At 35.1% G+C, this 16047-nt stretch overlaps 1 protein-coding gene across 1 annotated transcript in view; it reads right to left on the bottom strand.

Moving 5' to 3' along the window:
• LOC106473509 (tRNA dimethylallyltransferase, mitochondrial-like) overlaps positions 1-14398 on the bottom strand; it is a gene marked incomplete at its 3' end in the record, with an annotated part of 27908 nt that extends 13510 nt beyond the window's left edge. Inside the window, exons 1-2 of the mRNA XM_013934191.2 lie at positions 14236-14398; positions 7430-7567 (exon numbers count right to left, since the gene is read on the bottom strand). Coding sequence (XP_013789645.2) covers positions 7430-7567; positions 14236-14391 — 294 coding nt within the window. The remainder of the gene's footprint in view (positions 1-7429; positions 7568-14235) is intronic.
• Between the last annotated feature and the right edge of the window lie 1649 nt (positions 14399-16047).

Raw genomic sequence — 16047 nt, 5'->3', positions numbered from 1 at the left:
AACGCCACTTCATCAACAGTCCGATGGGATGGTAGAAAAGTACAATTGTACACTGGGACTGGAATTGGCAAAGTTTTGTAATAGTCGCCAAGATGACTGAGATGTCTTACTCCCTCCACTGTTGATGGCGTATAGAACAGCAGAGCATGAAGCCACTGGATACACTCCAGCAAAGCTGATGTTTGGTCGGGAACTTTGGTTGCCAGTGGACCTGATAACAGGATGCCCACCTTACGAAGAGTTGCCTGAAAATGTGCCAGAGTTCATGAAAGTGTTATCTGAAAGGATGGATGATATTCACCATCAAGTGCATTCAAACTTGAAAACGTCTGCTGATTCCATTAAGCTATTTTGATGATGAGGATCCCACTTTGAGACTAATAATGGCTGGAGATGGCTTGAATGGGTAATGAAGAAACACTTTAATATAAGTTTAACATAACAGCAAATGTACAAAGTTTCGACAAGGTTTTGTCATCATCAGGTTATTTGTTACACTTATGTTAAAGTTTTTCTTCATTACCCATTCAAGCCGTCTCCAGCCATTATTAGTCCATGAAGCTATGTTATGATAAGAAGTTGGCTTTGTACCAGGAGATAAGATGTAGTTATATAATCCCAGGAAGACCAAAGGGAAGTCTCTTAAGTTGTCTTCTCCATGGGAAGGCCCATATGACATAGTGGATTGTCTCTCAGATGTGACTTTCTGAATAAAATGTGTTAGGCGAGGTAAACCAAAGGTGGTGCATGCCAACAGGCTATGATGTTATCACGGTCCAGGATGTTTCAGTTGGAACGAAGTGAACAATGGAACAGATGACGTGTCACCTGAAGATGTGTCACCTGAAAAAGCCACTGTCGAAGAAGAAACTCTAACCGGTTTTGAGAAGGGAAACAGTGAAGCCCTTGATGAAGTTACTACCACTGTTGTGACTATTTCCGATAATAAGACATTTCCTGATGGAGCAGATGAATTTTACATGAAGCAGAAGCCAACGAGATTGGAGACCAGTATGGAAGAAGATACATCCAGTAAAATTAAGAGACTTTGTTGTATTTTAATTTTGTTTTTGTAAATTCTGTACATTTAATCAAGTTATTGTTAATTATCTATTGGGTTAATGTAAGTGGCTATTGTTTGGGATGAACAATACTAAGGAAGAGGCAAAAAATAAATTAATCAACAATATCTAAACTAAACAGTACATACATATCACAATACATACTTTAAATACACAGCATGCCTTAACATTTTATAAACTTTCCACATTCATTTACAAAATACAACAACCAAAAAAAATGTTTTGTATGTGAAGCACTAGTTTTCTCCTCTAGTTTCTTATCATTTAATCATCTAAGTCCTAAGCCACCTTAACGAACCTTCAGATAATTATTCTTTTTGTCTACAATCATTTGACATATTAATCCTTCTTTCATGATAAACTAATCTTAATCTGAATCAACTAATCTCTCAATATCCAGCATAATCCTCATTTTTATTCAACTATTAAATTTCCAAGCAATCTATTAATTTTCCTGTTAACTCAACCAATTGATCTCCTAACCCTTTTAATTAATACATTTTTCCAATTACTTTTCTCAGTTAGTTTAACAATCCTAATCTCAATCTTTATTTAAAGAGTTAAACATTAAGCTAACAAGACAATACAGTAGTTTAAAATTAAAACTCATGCCAGAAAAAAAAACTGTATTAAAATATTGTATTTACACATTTCTAGGTGTAGCTGAGTAAGAGAAATCCTCCTCTAATTCTTCCTTTAACTAATCTCTTAACACTTCAGTCTCAGCTGAGATATAAACTCAAAGTTCTAATTTTCCTATACTGAAAATGTATTTCTGATAGGTACTTAACTCCACTCACAGATATAGCTATTCTCGTTCAGTGATTCCCTCTATACACAAACATTTTTTTGCATGCCACTAGCTTTGAGCTTTCAAGATCAATGTGGTTTAACTGCATCTCCAATGTAAATCATCATGTGACAACCTTCCACCAAAAGGAATGTGACCCCCTCCTGATGCATGGGACTCCCTCTATTCAATTCTACAGAACTATCACTTCGAGTTTTGGCAGAAAATGGAAGCACCAGTTTTCAGTGAGGAGGAAGGGTGGGTAGTGTGAGGGGAGGTAAGTACCTATCAGAAATACATTTGCAGTGTAGAAAGTTATAATTTCTGATATGGTAACATTACATCCTCTCACATAAATAGATAGAATCAAACACTGAAAAGGTGGAAGGACTGGTGTGAGGGAAAGAAAGACGCATCCTACAAAAGTATCCGAAGAACACCTGAAAAGGAGAGATCATTATAGTAGAGGACCCTACATGGGAGAATGCACTACTTCTGTACCAGATATACTCTATGTCCATTGTGGAAAGAGGTGTTGCAAACATGGACAGAAAATGGGAGGAGCACATCCAAATGTAAGAAAACAATGTTTGGATAGGAATCCGAACCACCTAATATCAAAATATGAATCCCTTTGAAAACAGTAATGTGGGTGAGAGTAAAAAGGATTTACCCCAAGTTGTAGAGTGGCTATGGCATGAGGGACCATGCACGGCAAGTCAACTGCATCCAAAACCCAGCCACTGGAAACACACTTCCATGTGGAGGTAGGATAAGGATTATATCAGCAAAGTGAACAGAGATATCATACCCACTGATCTATAAACAGTGCACATGATATCAAAGTGATAAAATCCAGGAACCCGACATCTGGATGATTGGAATAATAAAGATGACCCTGCATTGTGTAATAACCCACTCAAAACCAATCAGACAGGAACCACCCCAGCATAGTAACATCCTCGATATATTAAAATCTTCGATGGATAGCAGAAGAGGAAGAACCATAGTAACCTGCATGTTCAACAACCATGTTTAAACAACATGGTAGTAGTGAACATGAGCCTGATTAAGTGAGGGAACAGAGACACCTGTAATACATGTGTGAGGACTTATGTTGATTGGTCCAGTTCTGAATCCAAAACCCAGCAACTGAAAACTGACATCCATGTGGGGGTAGGGATCCAAATCGAATGGGTGTTCTGAGATTTTGATGGCTCACTTCAGAGCAACAACATCCTCTTGGATAATCCCATTCAGAGATGGAGCAATAGATCGGAGGACATATCGCCATCTGCACCAGCAGAACACCACCTCCCTACTCTCAACTGAATGGATTCAAGTATTGTTTTCATTGTATATTCTATCACATTCAGGAGAATGAAACCATGGTCCACCACCCCTACAGCTTGGAACTGGAAAGTGGTAAGGACTCTCATACCCTACTGAAAGTAAACAAAGGGGGAGAAAATGTGATGAAGAGTCTGAAGAAATGGATGAGTATGGTCTGGGATGGGCATATTAATGAAGCAAACATATCACAAGGAATAACCTACAAGCGATCTTGTGGAACATCCCATCTCAACGGCATGGAAATTATAATTGTTAAGTCATCCTGGACTTACAGTGCAGATTTCGCTAGTTTAAGTATATCTGGACAGATACTACTGGTCACAGAGTGGGATCCTTATGAAAAAAAAAGGGCATGCCCCTGAAAAATAAAAGGTATACATACAAAATGTTAACTTACACAGTCACAGTCTTATCAAAGTCTGAAGAATGGCAACAGATAGAAGAGGAAGAAACAGCTATCTGATGCAGATAGTGGAAGATGAATGTATGTGTTGTGGTCCACATGCCCAATTGAACAATTTCTTCCAATGGATGACATACCAGGGAAAAGGTAAGGTGCCTAATCTGATGAGAAAACACCTGGAACAAATTATAAGAAGAAGCCAATTGAATTGAAAGCCAAACCCAATTGGTAAGGGAGGAAGGGGAGAGGTCACGAACAGAGGTTAGTTGCTACAGGATGAAGAGGTGGGAACAGACACCATGGAAAGAAGCCATGTGGGCAATATAACAATGAAGAGCATGTACGGAACATAATAGTCTATCAGGATCAGACCAGGAATATAGGTGGGAAAAGAAAGGAAGGGAAATCTGTGAGGAGGAGGAGTTATCTTCATAAGCTGCCAAAGTTTTGGGAAGGAAAGATCGATTTGGAAAAAGAATATATGTGGAATAATTCAGGGTATGTGAAACATCAATGGCAAATAAAACTGCCTGACGGTGTCCACAGGCATAGAGGAGAAGGAAATAAATCTTAAGGGATAAGTGAAAAATCGAACACGAAAACAGAGGTTCAAATGAAGGTAAAATTAAGGCAGTGAAGAACCACACTGACATCCCAATCTGGAAAGACTGCGTGCTGAGAAGGTCAACTAATTTGGAAGGAATGCAACAACAGTGAGAGGGTAGGAGAGGTAAAAACTGTACAGTACTGGAAAAAATAAAAAGTGTGGGATAAGGCAGCCCAATAACTGGAGATCAAGGAGACAGAAGTCCCCTGATCAAACAGCCAAATGAAGAAATCCATAAGATGAGGAAAAGTTGGTTGAGCAGGTGAAAATCCCAACCCAAAGACCAAAGGTGGAACTTTCCACTTATGTTGATAAAAATCTATAAAGGAAGGGCAAATTGAATGTGCTAAAAATGAAGAAACTCGCCATGACAATCCACATAAAAACCACACGTGAAGATGGAGGGTAGGAAGGATTGGATGAAATGCTGGTGACCAAGGTTGATGTAGAAGAGATAGAGTAAGATGAAGAGGTAATGGTGAGGCAGATTGGAGCTGGACCAGCCACAGAAACCACAGCTGTGCTGGCCAGTAAGGAGCAATCAGAAGGACTTTGCATGGAGTGGTGTGGATGACTGAAATAACCCTGGGAAGGAGATGGGTAGGAAGATATACATAAAGGTATTTGTTGGTCCATTCCTGGCTGAAGGCATCAACAGCCAGTGCAAGTGGATAAGGAACTGGAAACCAAAATAGAGGAAACTTAATATTAAGGGATGTGACAAATGCATCCAAGTGAGGAGTAACCAAATGAATGCACAGCCACTGAAAAACGTGAGGATCAAGAAAACACTCCCTTGGATTAATTTTGTCCAGTCACGAAAGATGAATGTACCAAGAACATCACATACAAGGAGACGAATACCAAGCATGTGGGTCCCATGCAAGGTTCCATTGGATGTGCAGAGTCCACTGAAGAGATCTCATATGTACTTGACCCAAGGGAATATGGGTTTCCACAGAAAACCACAAACCCCAAAAGTGATAGCCCTTGCAAGCAGTAAGAAAATGGAAAACTGAAATCTCAGTTAAATGGAGTCAAAGAGGAGAAGGTTGGGCCCGACTGAGATTAGTGTTGAAAAAGACACCCAAGTGGACGAGATATTGGATAGGTATAAGAAATGACTTCTCCAACTTGATTAGCTAACCCACAACAGCTACCTCCAAAACAAGCAGATGAGTGTGATTGGTGGACTCCTGTTTGGAATGAGCACGGAAGCCAGTCATCCATATAATGGCATAAGTGCAACCCTGAAGCATGCGTATGTTGGGTAAAAGCCTTGACCACTCGATAAAAGACATATGGAGCTAAAGCAAGTCTGAAGGGTAGGGTGTAAAATTGATACACTACCCTGTGATGAACAAATCAAAGATAGCTCCTCGACAAACAAGATATAGGAATATGCAGATAAGCATTCCAGATGTCTACCCTGGTCATTCATAGACATGGAGAAAAAGCCCACCTGAGGTTGAGAAAAGTGAGGCAGAACCCAAAACTGATTTAGGTCGGACAGATCGATCCCAGGTTGACAGCCCTTGGTTTTCTTGGGTACCAAAACAGCCTGGAATAAAAACCTGGAGAAGGATGAGCTACAGGTTTGATGGCTTTCTTGGAGAGAAGATTCTGTATTGCCTTGGGCAGACATTGACTGGTAGTTGGATCCCAATGCAATGGAAAGGCTATGGGTACCGCAAGATAATGGAGGAGGGGAAAGGAAGTGGATGACAAATCCCTTGGATAATACCAGAATAACCCAAAGATCTGTGGCAAAATAGTGTCATAGGGGAACAAAGTTGGTCAATCGAGCCCCCACTGGAATGGAACCCATAGAGTAGTTACCGGTACCTATTGGCAGCATGTCCATCTTCATTGAATAATATGACAAGTGGAGGAACTCCTAGATGTAGGAATTGGTAAAGGATGGGAAGAAGCAGGATGGGAAACAGTAACAGGGGATTGTCTAGGCTCAGAACGAGACAAACAATCAACCAAAGATGAAAGGGTCAATTGCTGTCTCTCAGGAATATCCCCAAAAACAGACCATACATATGTCCCGAAAATAAGTAGATGGTAAACAAACTTGAAACAATACAGTGTCTCTACACAGAAGACCACAACAACAGACAAATCATGTGTGCAAGGAAACGTCCAAAGAAGAGAAACATGTCAACATGGAGGTAATCAAAAAGAGGGTATCTCTCGAAAAACCCTCAGGATTCAGCCTGATGGTAGGCTAAACAGACTGATCCATAGCCCATGGAGAGTAAGGCATGCTAGCACCCTCACACATCTGAAATACTAAATGCTGTGCATGAACCCTAATATCTGGAAATGGGGAAACACAAAATATTGAGAGGAGGGGGGTATCACTTAACAAGGAAGGAAAAGGATTACAAAGATAAAGAATTGGGGAAAGTGATAAAACAGAACACACCTGAGAAATTATGCCCAAAAAAAGTCGTATTAGGCCTAGCTGATTCCACAGTAGGGGCATAGGAAGACAAGTATGTCAAATATCTTGTCATCCCGAACAGGTTCAGCATGTGCAGGTGGAAAATTGTCAACATCAGGAGAAGAAAGTTGACTCATATAAGGATCAATCTCTCGTTAAACGATAGCCGATAATTCCATAGTAGAGCTTCTCCCCACCTGCAGCCTGTGCAAGTGTGCTGGTAGATGATATTACCTCCAAAGTGGTAATTTGGACTTTGGAATTCATCTTAAAGATGAATAACCAAATACGACAGTGTTAGAATAAATAAATATAAACTATAAAAAAAAAGTTATTCTTATGTTCATGAACATTTGGAAAAGGAGAATAACAATTCCACCTCAGAATAAATTACAAAACAGTTCAATCAACATTGAAAAAAAAAAAAATTTCAAAAAATTTACTCAATTAAAAAAAAAAACAATTGATGAGCATAACAAAAAATGTGTTGACACAAGCACTGCCAAACGAAAAGTGATAGTTCGGTAGAATCAAATATAGAGGGAGTCACATGCATCAGAAGGGCATCACACTCCTACTAGTGGAGGGTTTTCGCAAACACATTAAACGTGGGGTAAATGGGAGCTCAAGGTTTGTGGCATGTCAAATAATTTTTGAATATAGAGGGCAGCACTGAACAAGAATAGCTATATCTGTGAGAACAGGTAAGGTACTGTATCAGAAAGTTTATTTAATAGGATACAATTGGTAGAGCTTGATTTCTGAAGTCCACTACTGTGTATCGACTAAGAGATTCTACAAAGTCCAGCATGTGATGAGGAACCATTTCTTTATCTTCTGGTGTGACCTTGTTTGTAACAATGTCAAGTCCTTTATAAACCTGAAAAAAAAAAAAGAGTTTGAATATCATCTACAGAGTTGTACCAAAAAAACATGATATTTCAATACCCATTGAATTTTTAGTTTGAGAAAATTCCTTAATAGAAATATTTAATATGTATTTAAATCATGTAATCTTTATTTTTTCTGTATATTGTGATTTTTTGTTTTACTTTGATTAAAACTAATAGTCAACAATATACAGAACATCACTATTGGATGAGACTGATCAAGTTTGAAAAGGCTATTGTAGCTCAGTTTTTATTTAACAAAAGGTATGGTGGCTTGAAGCCACATCCACTGTACTTTATGAACCACTTTTAAACCTTATAATTGTCATTCTCCCACCAGAGAACAACATTCCTTCTATCTTTTGAATGAAACAGTAATCTGGAAAGGTGAAAATTTGAAGATACTGTTCAATATACTTTCATTGATTGTTGCTTTTTTTATGAAAAAGAGGAAAGCTTCAGTAATGAAAAACTTGTACAAACAAAAAACACAGGATGACAAATGATCATCAGTGATATTCAGGTTACTTCTCTATTAAAATGACCACTCATTCATACATCAATTCTCCCCTTTTCCAAAACTAGTGTAATACAAGTTTCAACATCATAAAGACAAACCACATTATCAAACTATTCAACTAGGTTATCAATACAGGAATTAGGATCTTGTTAATCCTAATATTCAAGCTATTACACAGCTCAAAGATATTTTATATAAGTCACTAAAAAAGTTAATAACCTGAATAAAATTGGGCCTCTCTTCATAGCCCAACTTTTTTAAAACTAGATATCTTTCTATTAATCTTTTTCTGTATTATTTTAGTTTGTAAGAACATATTAACAATGAAAAGTTACACCATGGAACAATAATATTGCTTCATATTAACAATGAAAAGTTACACCATGGAACAATAATATCGCTTCACATTAACAATGAAAAGTAACACCATGGGTTCCATGGTGTAACTTTTTATTGTTAATATGAAGTGATGTTATTGTTCTGTGGTGTAATTTTTCATTGTTAATGTGAAGTGATATTATTGTTCCATGGTGTAACTTTTTATTGTTAATATGAAGTGATAGTATTGTTCCATGGTGTAACTTTTTATTGTTAATATGAAGTGATATTATTGTTCTGTGGTGTAACTTTTCATTGTTAATATGAAGTGATATTATTGTTCTGTGGTGTAACTTTTCATTGTTAATATGAAGTGATATTATTGTTAGTAATATCACTTCATATTAACAATGAAAAGTTACACCATGGAACAATAATATCACTTCATATTAACAATGAAAAGTTACACCATGGAACAATAATATCACTTCATATTAACAATTTTTCCACTAATTTCATCTAAATTATTTAATCTCTTCTTTTCTAATAGTTGGAGTACAGAGTATTAACCAGTGTTCCACCACATAATAAAACATAAACCTATTCTAAAAACTCAAGTGAGTTTGTGAGACAAAGAGATGTATCTAAGACTTCATAGAGTATCTTTAATTAAAAACCAACTCTTGAAATGCTTTTCTAAATTATTTCTGAGAACTTAGTAACAAGTCAAACGAGTATGTTTATAATATCCCAAATACTGCATGGATCCTTTGTTTTTAACAATAATGATCACACTGGCATTCTTACAATCATCAGTAATCTCTAACATGTCAAAAAAAATAACAATAAAATAAAGTTCCCACTAACACTTCCTAAGATTCTTCAAGGTTTTAACATAAATCTTGTTCGGGCCAGATGTTTTATTGGGAATGTGTTTCCTAAAGCAGTTTCTTCTTCAGCATAAACAAACAACTTATGAAAAAAATCCTTCCCATTTCAACAACATTGATCAGCTTTGGTGTCTCATCAACTAAAAGTACTAATACTAATTTAAAAAATTCATAGCACTTCGGCCATGTTCTTGTTTATCTATAGTACAGTTCATTTGAAGTATCTTAAAGAACAATTACCCTTGACTCTACTTTTAGTTAGCAAAGGCATAAAACCTTTTAAAGTAAAATATAATGTTTCAAAACAATATTTACCCAAAACCTTTTTAAAATATATAAAACAACTCAAGAAAGCTATACTTTAAGGTAGGAGGAGAACAACATGACCAAACTCTTGTAACTTTTACTATTTAAAAATATTTCTAACTAGTAATCTAATGACACATAAAAGTAATGGCTCTTACAACATTGGAGAACAGACTTCTAAGAGTATACATGTATGTATGTGAAATCATGTATAGTTTTACACTTTAAATGTACAGTATTAAAAGGAACTGGGTCCATGATTTCAGAAAACCTAACTTACTTTAATTTCATTTTATTTTGAGGAGAAACAAAAAGATGCCCATAACACTTCCATTTCTGTGATATGCATAACTCTATTGAACATGAACTCTTTTGGAAAAGGCAATACGATCAAGTACTTATGAGTGAGTTTGGTGCTAATGTACTGTAGATTAATATCATCAATATAAACTCTATAGCAAGACTGTTCATTTTATTATGCCAGGACATAGTATCAAGTCAAGCAAGAAGAAATATCACATTTAAAATAACAAGTGTCTGCTAGTTAATGTAGCATATTGATAAAAGTAAATTTTACCCGCTCTATCAGAATATCAGATAGTATTTAGCAAATCACCGAAAATTTTGGAATTTCAATTTAAGATTTTAGATTCCAATGCAGGTCTTAATGTTTGAACAAATAATAAATGAGATATTACGAGAAATGGTTATTACAATTAAACAATTATTTACTATAAAAACTATTTTTTGTTTGTTTTAAATTTATGTAAAGCTTGAGGACTATCTTGCATAGTGACAGACTAAAGGAAAAACACCACCAACTTTGGGGTTAGTCTTTAACAACAAATAGTGGGATTAACTGCAACATTATAACACCTCCACTATTGAAAGGGTAGGCACATTCGGTGATGGGAATTCGAACTTGAAAAGTTTACTGATAATGAAAATTCAAGATGTAAGAGTTTTAACTGGTTACATCTTCAGGTAGAGACTACGTATGACTGAAGAACTAGTCTGTGGAAAGGAAAAGCTTTCCAAAACATTTTATTGATAATGAAAATTCAAGATGTAAGAGTTTTAACTGGTTACATCTTCAGGAAGAGACTACATATGACTGAAGAACTAGTCTGTGGAAAGGAAAAGCTTTCCAAAACATTTTATTGATAATGAAAATTCAAGATCTAAGAGTTTTAACAGGTTACATCTTCAGGTAGAGACTACGTATGACTGAAGAACTAGTCTGTGGAAAGGAAAAGCTTTCCAAAACATTTTATTGATTTAACATCTTCAGGTAGAGACTACATATGACTGAAGAACTAGTCTGTGGAAAGGAAAAGCTTTCCAAAACATTTTATTGATTTAACATCTTCAGGTAGAGACTACGTATGACTGAAGAACTAGTCTGTGCACTAAATGTGGAAAGGAAAAGCTTTCCAAAACATTTTATTGATTTATCTAAAACAAATAATCGAAACTGTGTAAAATAAAAGTTTGAATAAAAGACAAACTACTATACATTTCAATTTGTTTAAACACATTTTAATCTCCATAAATCATGGAATGTAAAATAGTAAACCTTAATTATAATTCAATTATTTCACCTTTTTTTATGCTATTGAATAATCTATATCACTACTTAAGAAAATAAATTTAACTGCTATAAAAAATTGACTGGACATTCTACATTTTCACATGATGTAAAATGGAAAATTTAAATTACAGTTTGTGTCATTGTTCAAACCCTCCAATGTTATCTAAATAATTAATTGTTTCTGCCATAAGAAACTAGCAGTAGGTGTATTATGTTTTCCACAATACATTCTTAATTTGGTCTCTTAAAGTTTTTTAAGAAGAAGAAGAAGAATGCAGGATGTTTCAATGACATTATGTTTGCTACATCCATTGCCAAAGGTGCATTTTGCTCAATACAGAGTTCATCAAGCGGACAAGGACACAACAGAAGTGGTTGGAAACTACATATAGTCATTTGTTACAACAACGATTGTTATGGTGTGAAAGCCTTTTCTAAGCTATTAAAGCATGATTTTAATTAATTATACTTGTCATAAACATTAGTTTTAGACTACTTATTTTTATCAACATTATATTATTTATTCAGTACCTTAGGATTTTTCAAAGTGTTTATAATAGTATTTTAACCACACTATGACATGTGTATAGGTTGAGTGTTGAATAATGTAACACAACCTTAACTGCTAGCTACGTAGGAGTTAAGTGTTCATAGTTTGTCAGGTGTGATGAGTGCAATGAGTGGGTTTCAATTAGAAACTCAGGATTTCAATGGGGCTAAGAAAGGAAACAGGGCTAAAAGATTGAAAAATAATGCATTTTGGGGCAAGGATTGACTTGGGTTTAGGTTAAGCAATCAGTTCCAAGCACTTGCTAATGATGAGGGGAAGCAAGTTTGGGAAACAGATGGGATCACAAGGGATGATAGTTAAAGGATAGGGAAGTGACTCTCTAGTTAGACATGTAGATACCTGGGATGAAGAGGTTGTCATACTAGGAGAGGTTAAGATCTCTGAAATTGTATACTCTTGAAAAAAGAAGAGATAGAGGGGATCTTATTGAGGTGTTTAAGATTGTTAAGGAAATTATAATGATGCTGCATCATCTTTTTCATAGTTAATGGCAAGAATAGTAGGAATTTGGGATACAAACATAAATTAACCAAGGTAGGAGTCATCTTCTAAGACAGTTTTATTTTTTTAACAGGGTGGTTGGCCTATGGAATGGTGGAGGCAGTACATTTAAGAGAGTATAAGAGAAACCTTGACATCTATATGAATGATAAGGGCTGGCTTTAGGATATATATTTTATTTATTTGATAGTTTTAGTTTAGTTTAGAGGATGGAATAGCCGAGATGGAACAATAGATCACTTGTTGTCCCTAAACATTATGTTATGTTATACTTACGAGGTGATTTGTTGAACATATTATACATGCAACCAAGTATGTTACTACCATCATCAATACTACAGAAATAATGTGTGTTAAGAAATCTCCCTGACTTGAAAACTATTCCAATTTATTATCACAGTATTATAGTAGAGTACCAGATATAGTCTTTTACATTTACAACTACCATCTATACTGAAATTAGTTAAGAAAACCAAAAATGTTAGATATATGTCACTTGTTTCACACACTTGTGGTCACATCTGAAACAAGTGACATATATCTAACATTTTTATAAGAAAGTAAGAGAAACGATGTGACCACAAGTGTGAAACAAGTGACATATATCTAACATGTTTATAAGAAAGTAAGAGAAACTAAGAGAAACGATGTGACCACAAGTGACATATATCTAACATTTTTTATAAGAAAGAATTGTTTTACACTTGTGGTCACATCATTTCTCTTACTTATAAAAAAATGTTAGATATATATAACTTGTTTCACACTTGCAGTCACATCATTTCTCTTACTTCCTTATAAAAAATGTTAGATATATGTCACTTGTTTCACACTTGCGGTCACATTTTTTATAGAGAAGTAAGAGAAATGATAACACAAAACTTACAAAATGCTGTTCAATTATAAGATTATAGCTTATTAATTTTTAAATTTTTTTATTATCATTTTTTTCTAAAAATATTAATTCAAAAAATAAGTTTCACTCTGATCACCAAATATTACTACCATTCACACCTAATATCACTGAAGGTGTATAATAAACAAAATACATAGTTATACTTTAGCACTAAGAATTTTACCAATTTTTTTCCCTTATTATAATTTATTCTAACAATAATATCCTTGAATAACTTAGAATTTGAAGAAACATTTCAATAGCACATCAATATCATTACAATGGGCATACAACAACAACTCATAATATCACAAGCTCCTAGAAAAATTATACTTGTACTTTTTCTCTGTCATGTGATATTTTGCTCACTCTGCTTTTGCAAGATATTACTGATTACGATCTCTAAATATATTATAAACATACACAGATGACAAGGGACGTAGTGATATCATTTCACTGTTCAACAGATATACTTACATTATTTTAATTTCTAACCTATTAACCATTCCATGATTGATGGGGAGAATGTCATTGCCTCAATATTCATGCCTATACTTTATGAAAAACTTTACATCATGCTACTGAGCTAGTAAGGTATCTTTGAAAACATTCACAAACCTTGTTGTCAACTGTTAGTGTTAGTTCTAAAGAAAACATACCATTAGTAATAGAAGAAGAAAAATGTTACACTGTAAGAAGTTCTCTCACCTCCATAATATTTACTACTACTACTGTTACTAGTATTATTGCTTTAAAAAAATGCAAACAAAAATCACCAACATACACTGAAAATTTCAGTGAAACTGATAGGTAAATGTGGGTAACATTGTGATAACCCCTATACCAAGCTTATCCACTAATGTAAATAACTTCAGCCATAAAACTTAGAAGAATTACACAATAAAAGTTAATAATCATTAACAATAACAACTTGTATCGCTGCCTACGACTCACGAGTTTGATCTCACGATGCTTACAGTTTACACTTACAATATAAGTTACAGTTACACTATCATTTCCATAACTGCATAGGACATAACAAGAAGAAGAAGAAAAAAGAAATAACCTGCATCGAGTCAGCGCTAATAACTTCCCCGCAATATTTTAAACAAATATCAATAGCTAGTTTTGATTTCCCTGTTCCAGTTGCACCGAGAATAACAACTACAGGTAGTCTACGAGCGACCGAAGAATACATGCAATTTCCCATGTGAGCTGCCATATTCTTATGTTCTAAGACGCCCTCTTTAATACATTCTTTAATTTCTCAAGTCCACATCGTTGCATATCTAATAAACTGTTATAAAAATGTATTAATTCATCAGTTGAATTACCTTTGCTGTTAGCGTAATTTACTAAATAATAATAATGTAGGGAATTAAGATCATTCGTGTAACTGTGTGCAATCTTTAGAGTATAATTCTAAGAACCTATGAGTGACAACATAGTAAAATGTGTATTGTTACGTCTCCGTTCGTTAGTTAAATTTCCGTAAATTTGTTCCGACGAAACTATAGCGACACAAGTCCTTTCTTAAATAAAACTGGTTTATTCTTTCTGAATACAACTTTCCGATACACTTAATTTCAACAGTCGCGCTATAACAAAAGCTATAATTCACCACGAACGTCTCACGTGCTCAACAATATTCTCACTCATTCAATTACACACTCTCTGACTGCAGTTCAATTACTCATTACACTGTCCCGTAACGTTGTGACCATCTTATATATATACCAGACTACTCCCAATCTAGTAGTCTCCCGATAATTCACGAAGGTTCGAGAAGGACGTGACGTGATACTAATCACATGACCTCGCTGACGCAACAGTATTAATATTTCAACTACACTCTGTGTTCATGGTGTTTTATTAAGTTTAACCCATTTTTATGTAATGCCCAATTTCTAATCTACATAATACTTTGTATTTTCCCCCAGAACAGCAACTTGTTTTACACATGTGATAATCGAAAGGTACTAAAATCAAAAAGCAGCTAAAACCAGGATCATACAAAAAAAAACAAGTTATTAAAATGAAACAACGACATATATCTAAAATAAAGCTTTCAAACAACCAGAATAAAAATTTTACCACTTACAAAAAAAAAAAACAAGTAAATAAACCAGCTCTAGTTCGGCTTACCAGAAGTTTGTTAACGATTCGCTAAACTTTGACAATCAACTCTGCGATGTGAAAGTAATGTCCTTGGAGTAGATTGGGCAGAAGACATGGGTAATTAGGCGATGTGAAGGTAATGTCCTTGGAGGAAATTAAGCAGGAGACATGGGTAAGTAATTAGGCGATATGAAGGTAATGACCTTGGAGGAGATTGAGCAGGAGACATGGGTAAGTAATTAGCAGAATCCTTTAAACGATGATAAATAGCCATAAAGTATTTTGCCTTCTTGGGGGGAAGACCTCCAACTCTTCTGTAGTCAGCATTTCTGGGATGATTTTCATCTTCTCCGACACTCAGAGAATTTTCACTGGAGAAATATATGTATCTCTTTATATTAGAAATATTAATTTAAATCGTCGTATAGTTTCACCTGATCTAGAATCTTTTTAGTTCATACTCTAATTAAGTAACTTCAAAAGGTCCGCCTTGGAGCAAATTTTGCAAACGGATGTGACTTTAAATTTACTAAATAAGTTAAGGAAGCTGATGTGGCAAGTTTGAAGCAGTATTGACGGAACAGGTGCAAATGTTAACATACGTCAGGACAAATCCACTCGGAGGGTAAACCAACTCAACCTTCCATCCACGTCAAACTAGAATTCATTCTATCAGTAGCCTCGTAGAATTTGCATTTACATTACCGCAGTCAACCCACCACCCCTGACTGTTGAGACGTTCGACGGCAAGTCGGTTTAT

This window comes from Limulus polyphemus, unplaced genomic scaffold (assembly GCF_000517525.1).
Source record: "Limulus polyphemus unplaced genomic scaffold, Limulus_polyphemus-2.1.2 Scaffold6237, whole genome shotgun sequence".
NCBI lineage: Eukaryota > Metazoa > Arthropoda > Merostomata > Xiphosura > Limulidae > Limulus > Limulus polyphemus.
The sequence above is the reverse complement of the archived record's forward strand: the minus strand, read 5'-3'. Positions and strand labels throughout refer to the sequence as shown.